At 35.9% G+C, this 18,852-nt stretch overlaps 1 protein-coding gene across 3 annotated transcripts; it reads left to right on the forward strand.

The window, feature by feature from the left end:
* Positions 1–357: 357 nt before the first annotated feature.
* fam219b.L (family with sequence similarity 219 member B L homeolog) lies at positions 358–15,499 on the forward strand. 3 transcript variants are annotated; one of them, XM_018252937.2, is made up of 6 exons: positions 358–572; positions 4,024–4,111; positions 4,829–4,913; positions 8,250–8,327; positions 11,073–11,121; positions 12,530–15,499. In XM_018252937.2, the coding sequence occupies exons 2-6, from the start codon at positions 4,033–4,035 to the stop codon at positions 12,683–12,685; spliced, it is 447 nt and encodes a 148-aa protein (XP_018108426.1). In that variant the 5' UTR covers positions 358–572; positions 4,024–4,032; the 3' UTR covers positions 12,686–15,499. The 3 variants fall into 3 exon arrangements, with proteins under 3 accessions (XP_018108426.1, XP_018108424.1, XP_018108425.1); XM_018252935.2 differs by having other exon boundaries at positions 362–572; positions 12,527–15,499; XM_018252936.2 differs by lacking the exon at positions 358–572 and adding an exon at positions 603–740 and having other exon boundaries at positions 12,527–15,499.
* Positions 15,500–18,852: the final 3,353 nt, after the last annotated feature.

Here is an 18,852-nt window from a genome sequence, read left to right on the forward strand (position 1 = left end):
TATTATGTTAAGATACACACACAAAATAGTTGTTTCTTAAAAATAGCAATATTAATCAATATAATATTTAAGTATGTTTTTCCATTTAACAGAATGCTAACAATGCTTTAATCATTAATGCATGTAGATCATAATGGGACAACATCGCTAAAAGTAGACCTTGCATTAGTAAAGTATGGGCACTCGTGGTCTAGTCTGTTAGTTTTAATATATTGGAAGCGCTTCGCTAGCAACTGCAAGAATACTATTTCGTAAATCGAACTGAAAAGGGTTCCAGGAAATGCGATCCAATGACCACGTGACCACGAGCAGCACACAAAGGCTGCTGGTCCTGACCTATTTCCAATACAGCAAAACTACAGGGAGGAATAGCCCTTAATTAAGATGGCAATACGATGTTCTTCTCTGAAGGCGTGCCCGTAAAACATGTGACAACAAGATTGGCAAGTGATTGGTTTACGCTTGCTCTAACAGTTAAACTGAGCAGAGAGCCTACCCGGGCCTAAAAACGCACTGTATGCTGGGTAGGTGGAGGACGACTGGCTTCGGCAGGTTTTGACAGCAGCTGCGAGGTAACTCCTGGGTTAGAGTGGAGACTAGAAGCCACTGATTTCTTTATAAAACTGCGTCAGCTGAGGTTTTGTTCAGGGAACGTTTACAGAGTCTAATCGCTATAGTGGCGGCCAAGTGAAGTCTGTGTTGCGGCTGTTTTTGAACTACAGCTGCCTACGGAGTGAGAGGTACTAGTTGCAGTAGTTTGGGGGCCGCCGATTTCGTTCAGCTCAATACTGAAGGGAGAGTTTCTGGAATGGGTTTGCCCTTGCTTTTTTGCCACTTCCTTCTCATACAGATGCGGTTGCCAAGTGAATAGTGGGCCAGATTTACATACATAATTAGCCCGTTGCCTGAGGAGCTTACTGGGTGTCCTTAGGTTAGGAATATAAGAAAGCTGCACAAACCCTGTATTACTGCCAGCGGTATTAATCCAGCGGTCCCCAACCTGTTGTTGCTCTCCAACTGTTGCTAGGCAGAAACAATACAGGAAATAAGGAATTGCAGGGAGGAAGCACTAAGGTGCCTCAAACTCGATGAGAGCAGCCCTGTGTATTAACATGCTCCTGGGACAGGCACAGCCAATTGGAAACAGGAAACCTTCTTACTAACACGGGAACAGGACAGAGAATGGGGCTTGTGCCTTTTTCAGGCTTATGAATAACCCTTTATCACCAGGATGAGTGATCAAGAAAGTCTGTGTTTGAGTAGACCTAAAATAGGGAGCCTAAGACTGATCAAGGACATATTTGGTCTTAATATATTCTCTTTCTGTTTGCAAGGGACCATTTAGATTTTTCCTATTTTGGAAAGTGCAAAAAATGTTTGGCAGCATTGCTGTTCTTCTATAATTAATAATAATTTCTTTAATAAAAAATTAGAGTAAATGTTGGCTGTTGTCACTTTCTACAGCCAGCTGATGTTGTGGCCATCAGTGAAGTGACAGATTATCGGATGGGCCATATATACTTGATATCACAGAATTTCTTTAATAAAAAGAGTAAATGTTGGCTGTTTCACTTTCTACAACCACCTGCCTCTTCTTTATTTACTCACTGTTCTCACTTACCCTTCAGGTTAATCAGGTGTGACCTGTTCCCTTCTTTGTGCCTGGGGTTGGTAGGACCCTAGAGCATACAGTAAAATGAGTTGGAGAGCTACAGCACAAAAGACAGTGGTACACAGGTTCTAGTGTGTGTATGTATATGTATATGTATGTGTATATATATATATATATATATGTATATATATATATATGTATATATATATATATATATGTATATATATATATATATATATATGTATATATATATATATATATATGTATATATATATATATATATGTATATATATATATATATATGTATATATATATATATGTATATATATATATATATATGTATATATATATATATATATATATATATATATATATATGTATATATATATATATATATATATATATGTATATATATATATATATGTATATATATATATATATGTATATATATATATATGTATATATATATATATATATATATATGTGTATATATATATATATATATATGTATATATATATATATATATGTATATATATATGTATGTATATATATGTGTATATATATATGTATATCTATCTATCTATCTATCTATCTATCTATCTATCTATATATATATACAAACCTTGAGAAAGGTTCCTGTGGGGAACCGAAACGTCGGATTCAATAAACCTTATTCTCTTATTTCACTATATAGAATGTTTGATTTTTTCATGCAAACCCTGTGAGTGCCGGTACCACGTGCAACTTATATCTATTATTCAACCAGAGCACCCAGGTATTTTTGTGTACCTTAAGGTGTGTGTGTGTGTGTGTATATATATATAATACACAAAAGCCATGAATATCCTGTAAATTATATCCTTATAAACGGTGAGTAGTGATGTCATCAGTTATAAACGGTGAGTAGTGATGTCATTTCTGTCACATGACTTACTAAAATTTGTGTATTATAATAAATAAAGTACCCCCAGTTGTAAAATATGAGGATATTAGAAGTTACCTCGGAGTTCCATGACCTGTATAAAAACACTCGGCCTTCGGCCTCGTGTTTTTATATGGTCATGAAACTCCTCGGTAACTAATAATATCCTTATATTTTACAAGAGGGGGTACTTTATTCACTATATATATATATACATACATACATACATACATACATACATACATACATACATACACATATATATTTTCTGCTTTCCTAAACAGTCCCAGGCTTGGACTTATAATTTGCTTGTTTTGGCAAATGCAAAGGGGCTGCTGAAAATCTCAGTACCAACATGCCAGCGCCTACAAATAAGCTTCTTCTTGTCCTATTTTATATGATAAAGGTTTTCATTCTGTAGAGAGCCCTGAATGGTGTATGGCTGTGTGTATCTTCTGGTGTAAGACGTAAAACTATTTTATTCTAATGGATTTAACAGTAATTTGCTGTGTAAACTTGTGCCTTATTAAGCCTGAATGGCTGTCCCTATGGCTACAGCTTGCTTATACAGTATACATTATACCAGTAATGTAAGCATACTGCTTGTGCCTATATAAAGTAAAAGATTTAATTTAGAACCTTTCATGTTTTAGTGCTTCAAAACCTTTAAATGGGGAACAGAGGCATTATTGTGCTCTTCTCTATCTGGTTTCTGTGTTACAATGCTACATGTGGTCACACTGCCAAATATTAGTAGATCTTTTGTTTTGCAATAGTCCTGTATCCGAACATTGTGGTGGTTTGGGAAGTCTGAAGTGATGTGGTATTTAGGTGCTTGCACTGGTACACACTGAAGGCTGTTGTTTTCAGGGAATAAAGTGGAATTACTGTTATCTGAGATAGATTTGTACAACACCAGGCTTTGGGCAAATAAGACAAAAGTTATGTAAGAAAAGTTTTAGTGGTCCCTTAAAATGTCTGAGAGACCCTGTTATTTTCTGCATAAATCTGCTTTGGGAGTGCTGTGCCTTTTGCACACAGACTTTGCATATTGTTGTTGCTTATTTTATTTCACAATATACATTGCTGTGCTTTACTTATCTATAACTTATTAACTTTATATTTATATAACATTACTAGGATATGCAATGTTCAGAAATTGTTTAGAAATTACACAGTACTGACACAGTAAGAAAGATGGTATCTGTTCTATAGAGCTTGCAGTCTAAGTGAGTCCTTTAGGTCACAGCTTTTGAGTACTTGGTGTTAAGAGTATATTGGCTGATCTAAGTAACATTAAATAGGTATGGCACTGATCTGTTTTTGTGAAGTGTTGTATGACAATGGATACTTTCTGGTTCCATAGATATTTTGGTCATACTTGTAAAGTATTCCTGTTCACCTTTGTTTTAATTTTTTGATTTTTTAATTTTTTTTTTTACACCCATTGCAAAAATAAACATAGCCCTGACTTTTCACCCTTAACAGGTGACGGAAATGGAACCCAGAGGAGCTAATGTTGAAAAGAAAGGGCCTTATCTTATGGGCAAAGGGCCAACAATTCAAGCCAAGTTACGTAAGTGTTAAAAACAACACACTGCTTAGGGAGAGGTTCTCACAATAAAATATTTCAACAGAACATATTATGGAGATGGGACACCAGGTGCTTCAAATGTTCCCCTTGTGGGTTAAATGTTTTTAGTAGGTGGGGTTAAGGAGGTTTTATTAATGGTGTCGGGGGTTGTGTATTCCCCATGCTTTTGAGGAAGTGGCGAGATGCCACGAAACGCGTCAAGCGTTGGGGGAGATGTTACATTCATGTTATGAACTCAAACTTTTAATGGATTTTCAATACATTAAGTTTTAACCAGTCCAGCCACCGTGTGCTCCGTACTACTATTGCACAATCCCTCTTATTAACACTGGCTGAACTCATTGTTACTCAGTGGTGGATGTTATCAACCTTTGAGCCTGGGGATTTTTTTTGGATTCAGGAACTCACTTGCTTTTTCTGCAGTTTTTTGGCAAGGGTTCATAAATCTGCCCCTGAATGCTGTTAGTTTTGGGCTGTGGAATCTACGCATTATACTGGTTCTTTAACCTAGATTAACTAATTGCTATGTTCCCAGAATATGCAATAGCAAGTCCGCTTAATATATAAGGAAAATGAGATAAAAAAATGCAAATATGAGTTGTAAATCATACTCAAACAAGAAATATAAAATGAGGTCACTAAATAAGCTAATGTTGTTAAAACTTGTGTTAACACTATCACTTTGTGTTCTATTCACAGAGAGGCAGCGGGATTTGGCCCGTGCATCCCTTAGGAAGAAGGGTGTGCTAGGACCGACAGGCAAAGGGCACCCTGCATCAAAGAGGTAGGCATCTTAATAAACCGTTTTATTTGCATTGCAAAAACGTATTTAAGGTATTATCGTGAAGGGCATTTTGTCAGTACATCTTTGGGCTATACCTAAAGCATCTTGCATGCCATTACCCTAAATGCAAAATATTAACTTACTTTTGGGGTTATGTAATAAAAGGCACTAAGTTTGCACTAACCCATAGCAACCAATCGGCACGTAAAATGTACTAGTCACCTTTTTAAATGCAAGTATCGTATTGGTTGTCATACCATATGGTGGTACTTCTTTCTAGTTGTGAGTGCTAACAATGTGTAATGTTAATCAAAGTGGGAGAATGTTGGGGGAAGAATTTACCTTTTTTTCGTTAGCCAATAAAAGATAATGTGTATGCATTATGCAAGATAACACAAACGTATATTTACCCACACCAATATGGGACTTAGCCTCTAAATGCAAAATAAACGATACTAGATAGCCAGGGCCATTCAGGTAAAGTTAAAAAGCAATATTTATTATCACCATGCCAAAATGCTAAAACCATTTAAAATAAGCAGCGCTGCTTGGGGGGTGGGGATCCCATTATCCCTATTTTATATATATTATATGCAATACAATAGAAGAGGCTGCGTGCACGCAAAAGAAAGCCTCCAATATATTACAGTTGCAACCAACTCTTAATCAAGAGTATCAATCTGGATAGATCCTTAATTAGGTATTCGTGGGATGAAGAGAGCGATGAGTCATCACAACTGTGATATAAGTCGCCAATAGGGTACTCAATTTGATGGTGGAAAAAGTGATTATTCCAATTCTGATTATGAATGATAGAATGTCAGAATGTGAAACGGCATGTGAGGGCGGAGCCGGTGTGGGATTAACTCTTTGGTGCCCAGAGTAATTCAGTCCGAGTGGTAAAGACAAGGGCACTGGAGGGGGAAGTATCCCCTAAGTATATCCAATGGACATCCAGATCCCGGTGTTTAGGTGGTATAGCAATTGCTATGTAATCGTATTCGTCCCACCGCTTAGTAACAGACCGCTGTGCAGAATAGAAAAGATACTGACCGTGATGGATCACCTCCCACACCGAATGCTCAACGCTCTATACTCACGTCCGAATTTCACAGTTACTTGTACACCTAATGCACGTCGTCCTCGATAGAGAAAGGGAAGCTGGATACCGCGATTCCCCTTGCAGCGCTGTGCCTTGACAGCTGTTTCGCCGCTACCTGCGACGCTACTAGCTGTGATGACTCATCGCTCTCTTCATCCCACGAATACCTAATTACGGATCTATCCAGATTGATACTCTTGATTGGCAAGAGTTGGTTGCAACTGTAATATATTGGAGGCTTTCTTTTGCGTGCACGCAGCCTCTTCTATTGTATTGCATATATAGTGAATAAAGTACCCCCTCTTGTAAAATATAAGGATATTATAAGTTACCGAGGAGTTTCATGACCATATAAAAACACAAGGCCGAGTGTTTTTATACAGGTCATGGAACTCCTCGGTAACTTATAATATCCTCATATTTTGCAACTGGGGGTACTTTATTTATTATAATACACAAGTTTCAGTGAGTCATATGACAGAAATTACATCAGAACTCACCGTTTATAACTGATGACATCAGAACTCACCGTTTATAAGGATATAATTTACAAGATATTCATGGCTTTTGTGTATTATATAGTGAATAAAGTACCCCCTCTTGTAAAATATAAGGATATTATAAGTTACCGAGGAGTTTCATGACCATATAAAAACACGAGGCTGAAGGCCGAGTGTTTTTATACAGGTCATGGAACTCCGAGGTAACTTCTAATATCCTCATATTTTACAACTGGGGGTACTTTATTTATTATAATACCCAAATTTATTGAGTCATGTGACAGAAATGACATCACTACTCACCGTTTATAACTGATGACATCACTACTCACCGTTTATAAGGATATAATTTACAGGATATTCATGGCTTTTGTGTATTATAATATATATAAAATAGGGATAATGGGATCCCCACCCCCCAAGCAGCGCTGCTTATTTTAAATGGTTTTAGCATTTTGGCATGGTGATAATAAATATTGCTTTTTAACTTTACCTGAATGGCCCTGGCTATCTAGTATCGTTTATTTTTCATTTAGAGGCTAAGTCCCATATTGGTGTGAGTAAATATGTCAATATAAAGCAAATGTGGACACCTCTTTAATGCAGGTTACAATTTGGCTACTATTAATCGCATGCACCTTGCTTTGTTTAAACGGATATTTGATAACACAAACGTAGTTGCAGCAGTGCAAAATTTTCGGCACCATTTACTAAAGCGACTTGTGTGTAAAAACCCTTCTTAAACTTGCATATTTTGGCCAAAGATCCCTGCCAGATTCTTTCATGGAATTGCCTGCAGTTTGCTTATTGACACTGGGGAAGCCTGGAGCTACTGTAGCTTCAAAGCAGCATATCTGTGCCAAAACAATCAGGTGAAGATGTAATTTTGACACCTAGCGCTGAAAGTGATGACATCCCAACAATGAAGATTTTCAGTGCAATTGTGTGCTTCTTAATACACAATTGATTGGGGGGGGAGCTGTATTGTGGGTCAAAAATATGGGTAAATGAGCCCTAATATATTTGGAAAATATATGTTATATAAATAATGTATTATGTAGTGGTTTACATTTGTTGAGTCATTTTGGCCAATGTCAACCATAGGAGGAGCCACTTCTTTTCTTTACTTTTAGATGTTTCAATGATTTGAGCAGTTGGCCTAAATAGAATACAAAGGTGGCCTTTTTTTTTGTATACACCAATAGCTTATTTTGTAAGAAATTGCTGCAAAATAACATTTTATTTGCTGGTACTGGGGAAAGTAGGCATATAGTTACAATCATAGTTAAGTTGGGTTAAAAAAAAGTCCATTAAATTCAACCCCTCCAAACAAATCCCAGTGCATATATTCAAGCTATCTATACACTCGCATATATATACATGCATGATATATGTACCAATATCTATACTAATTGTAGAATTTGGAATTATAGAATTGTAGATTATAGGTACATAACCATTTAAATATGAAAGTTACTGGCCTTTGAATGTCGAAGACTATGCACAAGTATGTTACAGATTCTGTTGGAGGATCTTCATTTACATCACCATAGGCATTATCTCCCTTTATTGTTGGTTGACTGATATAAAAATCTAGCAAAGGAAGAGAAAACCTGACCACAGCATTAATAAATAATGGGAATGCAGAAAACACAATTGAGAGAGAGATATATATATATATATATATATATATATATATATATCATTTTTTACAAATATTTTCTCTTCTTACAGGTCAGTGAAGTTTAATAAGGGATATGCAGCCCTCAGCCAGGCCTCTGATGAAACACTTGTGTCCCTGGATTCAGACAGGTGAGCTTGCTAAATATAGGTCAGAGGAGCATGATGGTTTGTGGGGTCAGGAAGATGTACAGCCAACAGTTACAGGGGTTAAAAAGTCTTTTAAAAAGTAAAGCAGCGAGAGGTAATTTACAACAACAAAAACCATTAAAGTGATCATCACTATCGCCTGAAAATCCAGTGCCAGTTTTACTATTGAACAGTCCCCAGTGTCTAATTAGTTGACGCTGGGTTGGAGGGTAAGGCAAAGTCTCCTCAGACTTTGGCCTGCCCTCCAGTCTAATTGTCAGCTCGGCTGCTGCAACATCATGGACAGGACTATGTGAGTGATGTGCAATGGGGAAATGAAAACAGATAGGGGGTCAGCATTATAAAGTAAGGCTTATGGCAAATGGGTAATTTTCTTTGGCGGTGTATATACACCAGTGGAGAAGAGCCTTCCGCTTACTGAAAGTGTTTGTACTGCCAAGCACAGGATCAGCCCCTCGGTGCGTGCAGAGAGTAGATTTCAACACAAATCAACATTCTTTATCATTTCCAAGCCAACATCTACTCTTTGTGTCCTGGCAGGCTGATCCAGTGTCTGTCAATGCATACATTTAGGGTGAGAAAGGGGGTGGATTGGCTTTAAATATAGCATTTGATATTTTATTTAAGGGATGATGGCAATTCTATAGAATGTTGAGTCACTACCCCCTTCAATATGACATACTAACTATTTCAGTCCTGCACATGAAAGTTATTATTTTACTGGTTTTTATTGTAGGGTGTTGGCTATCAACTCAGAAGTTTTCACCATCTGTTATTTGTTTTTAAACAAAGCTTCACCCAGTGTCTTGTGTTTTTTGGAGCCATATGATACATGCGCTCTGCTGGAAAAGGCATTTACTAGGGATGCACCGAATCCACTATTTGGGATTCGGCCGAATCTCTGAATCCTTTGTGAAAGATTTGGCCGAATACCGAACCAAATCCGAATCCTAATTTGCAAATGCAAATTAGAGGCAGGAAAGGAAAAAATTGGAAAAGAATGTTTTACTTCCTTGTTTTGAGATGAAAAGACACGTGATTTCCCTTCCCACGGCTAATTTACATATGCAAATTAGTATTCGGAGTCGGCCACACACAAGGATTCGGCTGAATCTGAATCCCGAACCAAATCCTGTATTCGGTGCATCCCTAGCATTTTCCATATACAGGACAGACTGGGGAGTTTTTGCACTTAGCCATTAGCCCTAGTCCTGTAGCATTGGATCTTGGCCATTTGTTTTTTTTTTTAATAACACAATGCTTTCTGCTTTTCTTAATGTAATTTTCTTAATGTGCTTTGCTTAATATGATAAAAGATACAGCAGAAAATTTCCCAGTGCTTGCACTTTTCTTAATAGTTAACACATGCAGCAGGGCTGTTTTGTCTCTAAGACAAAAAATAAATGTTGCCGGCCAATCAATCATAGCCCTTCTAGTGTGTCATAGGCCTCTAATACTATACTCCAAACGCTCTACTGGATAAACTACAAGAAATTTCAAATACATGCTCTCTTAAAATACAGACAAAGTGAAAATTATGTATAATGCATTTAGGGTTTTTATCATTTTCTGGTGTTACTGGTTGTTTAAAGGGTTGTTTGCCTTCCAAAACTTTTTAACCTTTTCCAGTTAAGTTGTTTTCAGACAGTTCGCTAGAAATAAAGACTTTTTCTATCATCTTCTATTTGTTATTGTTTTTCTAAAATTGAAGTTATTTAATTTTTCATCATCTTATGTTTTTTTAAAGTTGCTCTTTTTTGTAAACTGTTTTAATTGATACATTAGTTGATACGTTTATCTTTGGCCTTCTGGCCCTGAATGCAGCTGTTAGAATTGATTCAATACTTGCCAATATTCCACAGCTGCTGCTGAGCAATGTATCAACTAAGTGGCAAATTGTAACAGTTCAGAATTTGCACCTGGATTATTAAACTGACAACCTGAAACACCAGAGACCAGAACATTAAACTTTAAACATATTGGGATAATGGTAAAAAATAAAACATGGAAACAAACCATTTTTAATATAAAATATGCTGCAGAGTAAAAAAAAAATATGTAGAGTCTGAGCATTTACTTGGCAGTCACAGACCTTAAAATACAAATGTCATTTCTCTGAGCACTTTTGTAGTTACAATGAGATAGACTTAAAGGAAAACTATACCCCTCAAACAATGTAGGTCTCTATAAAAATGTATTGCATAACACAGCTCATGTGTAAAACCCTGCTTCATATAAATAAAATCATTTTAATTCTAATATACTATTTTAGTAGTATGTGCCATTGGGTAATCATAAATAGAAAATTGCCATTTTAAAAAAAATAAGGGCCGCCCCCTGGGATCGTATGATTCACGGTGCAAACAAACATACTAAAACTGTACTTGTTAAATCACATGAGCCAATTAACAGACAGAGTTGTGTCTTTTGCTTCCACGCTTCTTCCCGTTACAGTTAGAATTGTAGTATTTCTGGTCAGGTGATCTCTGAGGCAGCACACAGACCATCACAAAATGGAGGTTCAAGGCAAGAGATGTAAAAGGACAATATTTACTTAAATATATATTCCAGTTTGATAAGATTCTTTAATATGTCACTTAATTTGATATAAACTATTGCTCAAGTATTAATTTTGGGGGTATACTTTTCCTTTAAAATGTGGGGAAAGTCTTAATTTTACACTTTCATAGAAGAAAGTCCTTACATCTATGTTCTTTCTCCATGTAGTGATGCAGAGCTAGAATCCAGGTGTTCATCTGGATATTCTTCAGCTGAGGTAAAGGTTGCTATAATCTATCTGTTTCTTAACAAGACTTTTTTCTTATGTTGCTTTTAAAGGCTATTTTGAACTAAAGCTCAACAAGCTCAATAATTCTATAGCAGAGGGTTTTACACTGATTAGTGTTTGTGCCTTAATTCTTGTGATGGTTCCCTGGATGCTCCGTCTCTGGCACCCTGTAAATATCCAAAGTATTGTAAAGTATGGGAAGCACTCACGACAGCAGATTAACTGCAATTATGCTGTTTATTGTGTCACCACACGACATGTTTCGGACCTATTGGCCCTTTTTCAAGCTCAATAATTCTGTTTGGGCAGTTTTATAAGTAGGATGCTATTCATTTTATTTTGCATACATGGAAAAAGACAATGATTGTCCGCAAACTGTTGCAGCCTTTATAAATAATTGTTACAAAAAACAAGTTGTTAATATCACACTTTGGCCAAAATACATATAACAGCATAGCCTCTCATTGTACATGGTAAACAGCTATGAATGTTACCCAGAATGCTTGGGACCTGTAGATTTACAGATAAGGGTTTGTTTTCTGTAATGCGGATTACCACTCCTTAAGGCTACTTTAAAAAAAAAAAAAAAAAAGTTAAACATTAAGGGTATTTCTAGTCAAGTTTTTTAGTGGAAAAAAAACCTTAATTTTTATAGATTTGTCATACCTCAAAGCTGCTAAAATTCCAAAAAATACTCCATCTCAAACCTGTCTAGGTTGAAGTCTATGGTAGATTTCCCTGTTACAATTTGAAGATGTTTCTTTACATCGTGATCTGCTCTGGCTTCATACGATAATCTAAAAAAGTCAAGGTTTTCAGACGATGATTGTCGCATGATTTTGTCGAGACTTTTTCCTGTACCGACTTTTTCGAGCTGATCTTGTGATAAATGAGTTACAATCATGGATGGGAGTTAGGTTGACTTTGGTTTAATTAAAAAAAATTGTTTAGATTCAAGTTTTAGTAAATTCCACCCTAAATGAATGTTACCAGCATGGATTTATTTACAGTAGCTTAGCTACCATCAAGCACAAAGTACTTTTTATTTTTTTTATTACAGATAAAAACATAATTATTTGCTTTAAATGAACTGAGAGATGGCCTTTCTGCAATTCAAAACTTTCTGTATATCCAGTTTCTAAATAAGAGATCCATCTGAATGTTTTAAAGGCTGAATGGCAGCTAGACTACAAGTATTTAACTACAAAATGTGCACAAAGTAAAATTGCCAGCTTTTGACCTAACCCATGTTGTAGCATTGACCATCTGCTATATGCACCCATATGCCAGTGCTCCGTATAACTTGAATTCAGGAGCAGAATCATTGCTAGAAGTGGTAAAAAGTCATTATTTGCACATCATAACATGTGGATAATTATCCATTATTCTGTAGCAGGTCTCACAAGAGCTTAATCGCCAGCTCCTTCAGGATGGCTACCATTTGGATGAAATACCAGATGATGAGGATCTTGATTTGATTCCACCAAAACCTGTGCGCTCTTTACCCTGCTCCTGTTGCCTGGGGGAATCTTGGTCCTGCTGTATCCAGTAAAGTATTTTAGGGAGAGTATGAATGCTCTTATCGGTTACGTACCACTTCTGCTTTCTCTGATCCTGGAGGATCGTTGAACAGGAGTCTGCACTGAATTGATCATTATATTGAAGACCTATGCCATGCATAGTAAGTACTAATCTTACAAATGTAAAACATTAACCAAAGAGCTTCTCATTGTTACAAAGGATGTTGCTCTCAGAAGTTCCATATTGTAACATGAAAACACGTGAGAACCTATAGAAGCAGCTGCCCTCAATTTCACAGGACACAAATGGCCTACTTCAGTGTATCCATGGCGATATATGTAAAAATATGTTAATTTGTAGCATGTCTTGCTTAATGGAACATTTGAAGAAATTGGTTTTCTGTTGCACGTGGCTGGAATTGGCTGTGCTTCACTTGCAGTATCCTGCAATGGTTTTCTTAATATTACAGCTGGATTCCTTTATATAACATGAAAAGAAAGGGGTGGAAGAAATTCAGTTTGGATTTGATTCAGCCCTTAAAATTGACTTTGCATTTAAAGATAATTTCAGCATATCTGGAAGAAGTAAAAGCCTCCTCACTGTTGTCAAGAGTAGTGCTTTACACGTTACTGGTAATCGGACCGTCACATGATATATCGTACCACAATTTGGCTACTGTTACGTTACGGCTTTGGAATAATACTGACTAAATAGAAAGGATTCCCTATTTATTTGGAAACCTGCTATCTGTATTCCTGAATATGTTGGTAAAAGCTGCTTTTGAGGGTAAGCACTCTTGGCTTCAATATGCTGGGGACATTTGTACATTCTTAGCTTGAGACTGATTTAACAGTTTTAATTTATTTACTCTGAATAAGCAATTTGTAAAAGTAGACTTTATCTTGCAGACTGTATATTTATATATATTTTTTGCAACTTTTTCTTTAATATAAGTAACCTCTTAAAGAAAAGTTATTGTTACTTTGTTAAATGTGCTGCCTATGAATAACTGATGTCAATACAAATGGATCATATATGGTTTACTGTCCCTTTAAGTGAAAATAGCGACAAAAGTTTGCTGTTGTATGGCAGGGCTGTCCATCTGGAGGACTTTGGGCCAGGTGTTGGCCTCCAAGGAATTTGACGGGTCTCTGGACTGCTCAACTGGCCTCTTTGGATGCCAGCATCGTTTTATTATAGTATAGCCACTGAACATGTAACTGGCTCTTTAATAAATTAGTAGTGATGGATTGCAGAGCAGTGTTATAAACATTCTTATGTGCAGGTCAGTCTATGTAATTGCTAGCAACACTCATGATTTTAAAGGTCATGCTGCTCCAATGATTTCCATAACACAGCACTTTGGGTCAGTTTCAAAGACAATCCTTTTCCACATTATTAAACTAATCCTAGTTCAGGACACAAGCCAACAGATATGTGTAGTGCCTACTTCATACTAAAGTTTTCAGTCTGGTTATAATTACCATATAATTACATAGGGCCAAGTTTTATGTTAGAAGTCATGTTCGTATATGCAATATGGAGGAGAGGAGGAGGACTAAAAGAAAACCTTTACCTATGGCATAACATGTAACCCCATTACTAGTATTTAACTGTTTAGCTGCAGGGACATATTGAGCATTGCAGCAAATTATGTGGAGCATAGTGGAGGGTGTCTCTACTGCTGGCTTAGTGACCGGGCAGTTTTTATACTACACTTCATTCCAGTGGAGTTGAACAGGGAGCATGGAGATGTCACATTAATACCACACTGACATACAAAGATGGCTAGTCATTAGGCCCACATTGCCTGAGAATTCATAGCTAGTCATTTCAGCCCGCATTGACTGTGATGAATTCATGTGTGAAACACCCATGTGAAAGAGACCTAAGAATTTAAGATTTTGGAAACACATGCTCAGTCTTTACAGTTGTGAATAATAAACTTCCAGCTAAAATACACGTCACCTCGCTAGAAAAATCCCTTGGAATAACATTAATTCATTATTTCAACCTGCATTTTTGTCCATTTGTGTCATTACTACTAACACAATGTGCAAGTGTCTGTTATTTGTCCTTTAAAAGTGTAATATTCATTTTAAAAGTTATAGTGACACACATTAATTCCTTAATAAGCATGATATATTGAAATTGCTCTTATGTTTGCCCCCCAGAATTCCCCCCTCCCCTGCCCCCCGAAATACAATAAGACAATTACACTTGTTTCTCACTAAGAAAATGATGTATCGCATATCTGCATCATTGGCTACAGGTGAAAGCAGGTGCATGATGGGCAGGAAGCAAATCATTTTGCAGCTATTTGCTGTGACATTGCTTTATCGCTGCTTTTCCCCATCTGCCTCATGAATGCCTATTGCAATTAACTAACAAACTGCATTAAATTGGGTCACGCTGGACAACATAAATAGCCCTTGCGTAAATAGCCCAAGTGTGGGTACACATTGTGTACTAACACCAAAACATATGTACTTTATTAATCACTCACTATAGACACACACGTTATTGTAGGGTGCCTTAGAACCAGGACAATCAAGCTTTTTTTCTGCAAATAGGAATATATTTGTATTTTAAAAAATATATATATATTTTAAAAAATGTTTTTATATTCATATTTTTGTAAATGGAATTCTAGCATTTGTGCTTGAGAGACAAACTTGTGTCTGAGAACAAGTATCATGGGCAGGGATTTTGTGGTGTCACTAATGCTTATTAGAAGCCCCATATTGGATACCGTTGCCAGTATGCATTAGGGGATGAAAAAAAAAAATCCTTCCTCTCTCTGTAATTGCACCATGACAACAATAAAAAATATTACATTTTAAAAGGGAGTGCTGGTCTGCTGATAATTGATATACATATAATTACCGTGCACCCCCGCCATCAGCAGCAGCCTTGGAGTGCGGATACTCATTGGAGAGAATATATATATATATATATATATATATATATATATATAGAGATAGAGATAGAGATAGAGATAGAGATAGAGATAGAGATAGAGATATATATATATATATAGATATATATATATATAAGAGATAAAGATATATATATATATATAGATATATATATATATAGATATATATATATATATATATATAGATATATTATATATATATATATATATATATGATATATATATATATTATATATTATATAATATATATATATTTTTTTTTTTTTTTTTTTCGCAAAGATTTGGGAGTACTGTACTATAAAACATTTCTATAACTTATAATAAATCTGCTCTTTCCAGTAGGGCTCCTTCCCCTGTTTTGGTATTCTATGTGTTTGTGTATGTAAACATACATGCATGTAACATTTAGCAGTTGGTGATGGCCATTAGTATATAAACTTTAAACTATTTAATTGTTAGCAAATGTTTTGGAGTTGCAGTTGAACAAGTACATCTGTGCAGTATTGACTTTAATACAATGGATGATTTAGCATATCTGAAAGTTCAAATACATGTACTAATATGTGTGTGTATGTATGTATGTATGTATACCGTATGTGTGTATATATATATATATATATATATATATATATATATATATATATATATATATCCATTGTTGAACAAATGTGAAATTAATCTTTTTTTAGTACCTGTATTCTACGACTTTTTAATCATTTCTCTTTAAGTTGTGTATGTCTAAATACAAACCAGAGTTTAATATCGTGTGTGTGTGTACCCCGTCGGTGGATTTACACAAATAAGACATTTTTGACAACTGAAAGGGGTTGTTCACCTTTAATTTAACTTTTAACAAAATGTAGAGAGTGATAATCTATATATTTTTTATTCATTAACTTTCCAGTTTGCAATTTCAGCAATCTGGTTGCTAGGGTCCAAATTAACATAGCAACCATGCATTGCTTTAAATAAGACAAGGTTATTAGTAGGAGAGGGCCTGAACAGAAAGATGAATAATAAAACATAGTAAAAACAATACATTTGTAGCCTTACAGAGTATTTGTTATTTAGATGGGGTCAGTCATTTAAAAAGCTGAAGAGCCAGAAAAAGAAGGCAAATGATTATATGAATAATGATATAATGAAATACTGCTTTGAATTGGCCATTTTATAAAATACTAAAAGGTGAACTACCCCTTTAATTTTACATCATAACAAAAATCTACATAATAAGCCTACACCATGCTTTCTCAAACTGGAGGTAGAGGTAACCCAACCAAAAAGCGATTTTGGGTAAGATCTGGATGCTCTTCAAAATATAGGGTGTAGTCGATTGTTTGATGTGAGCTTATTTAATGTGTTCTGCATATATTTCTATGTATGTCTTCTTGCACAGAATAGGGATAGAATGTCTGGAAGAAAAGCAACCACCATCCTTTGTTATATTTTATAAGAAATTAAAACAAAGACTTGCTGCTCCCCTTTCATACTCAGAGGGTTGTTGCTTTTGTATTAAGTCATAACTGTGTTGTTACTAAAACCCATTACCACATGAAAGCTGAACTCTGCTTATAAATTGGATGTATTTTTCATTTTAATGGCCTAATTACAAATACACAGTCTGTTGGGAATAACAGCAAACAGGCTTACGCTGTTGTCAGATGAGGCTTGTGTCTAACAGGAAAGACTTGCAGAACAAGGTCAATTGTATCACTGGGAGAAGGATTAAATGTGCAGAAAGGGCAGGGTTAGTCCTTGCTACATACCCGAGATAGTTTATATAATAGAAATTCCTTCTAGCAGGTTTCATTCTTTTAGTCTTTTATCCAACTGCAGATGCACACCCTGGCCCTCCTGGGAACTGGATCCCTGGTGCTCAGCAAACAGGGCATCGGCAATCCACCAGCTGTACATTCTTTAATCCTCATGGAAACAACACACTCCTTATTCCATCAGTTACTTCATTTGGCAGATCAGATCATACGTAAGACTTGTAGCCCACACCAACTCAAATTATATTGGAGTTTTAGTAAAAACATGTAACATCTGGGTATATAGTAAATTGTTTCCCTCAGATTCTGAACCAGCTTCAACAGTTTCAGTACATTTCTGATTCACATGGCGGATAAATTCCCGTCTTTTGTAGAAACGAACATTCTGATAAGGCGTCTAGCCTGTGATGTGTGTGCTCCAGAAAGCAGAGCGTAGGCATCATTTTCATCCTGTGTGCTACAGTTGTATCTTGACCTTTTTTTATTTATTTATATCATAATGTAAACTAGTTAAAGGGATTGCCTTGTAAACCTTTACCTGGGTTTGAGGCATTGTGTATTGTGCTGCCTATATAAGGAAGACATTTGGAAATAAATAATATCAATGTGTGTGGCTGCGTTTTTATTTATTGAATGCATACAAACAGCATCTAACAAATATAATTAATATATTAATATACCCCCATTTGAAAGCTGGAAAGAGTCAGAAGCAGAAGGCAAATCAAAATCTATACGAATAAAATGAAGGCTAATTGGAAAGTTGCTCAGAATTAGCCATTCCATAAAATACTAAAGGTTAACCAGCCCTTTATAGGGGATCTATCGGGAAAATTAAAATCTAATATACGCTTCATCTTGCTGAAATAAGAAACTTTCTAAATACAATCAATAATTCTGTACCATTTATGAAATAATCAAGTTACTCCACTCTCCTCCTCTGAGCAACCTGTCTCTCTTCATTCTGTCTTATGCGCAGTAGGTGGAGTTTGATTGACAGGTCTGAGATGAAACTTATATTACATTTTCATTTTCACAAAGGATAACTGTGATGTAGTTGGCCAGCTTGGATATATTGCAATATATGAACAAACAATCCCTGTTTTGTTTAAAGGGGTGGGCATGAGTTAGTAGCTGTATGAACAGAATGTCTCAATGTTCTTAATATATTGATAATGGGTTAAAATCTGCTCTGGACAGACAAAGCAAAGACAGGTATTTGACCACATTTTACCAGAAAACATGTTTTGCAAAAACCAAAGACATCATTTCACCAGAAGGACCTGATACCAACTGTCAAGCATGGTTGGGGAAATTTATGATTTGGGGCTTCTTCATGGCTGGGGCAGCTCACCATCGTGGAACCCACTATGAATTCTTCATGGTAGAGGGATTAATATGGGATTTACTGGGTTTTTTTCATGACGGTTAACAGTACAAACACTCTTGTGCTCAAGCATCAATCACAGAAATAAAATGACAAAATTAATC

The sequence above is a fragment of the Xenopus laevis genome, chromosome 3L (assembly GCF_017654675.1).
Source record: "Xenopus laevis strain J_2021 chromosome 3L, Xenopus_laevis_v10.1, whole genome shotgun sequence".
Lineage (NCBI taxonomy): Eukaryota > Metazoa > Chordata > Amphibia > Anura > Pipidae > Xenopus > Xenopus laevis.

What these genes read in the sequence shown, in the direction of transcription:
- fam219b.L (XM_018252935.2), top strand. Translation starts at nt 4,033, where the DNA reads ATGGAACCCAGAGGAGCTAATGTTGAAAAGAAAGGGCCTTATCTTATG. An exon ending in GTGTCCCTGGATTCAGACAG is followed by an intron (nt 8,328 to 11,072) that starts GTGAGCTTGCTA and finishes TTCTCCATGTAG; the next exon opens with TGATGCAGAGCTAGAATCCA. An exon ending in CTGGATATTCTTCAGCTGAG is followed by an intron (nt 11,122 to 12,526) that starts GTAAAGGTTGCT and finishes ATTATTCTGTAG; the next exon opens with CAGGTCTCACAAGAGCTTAA.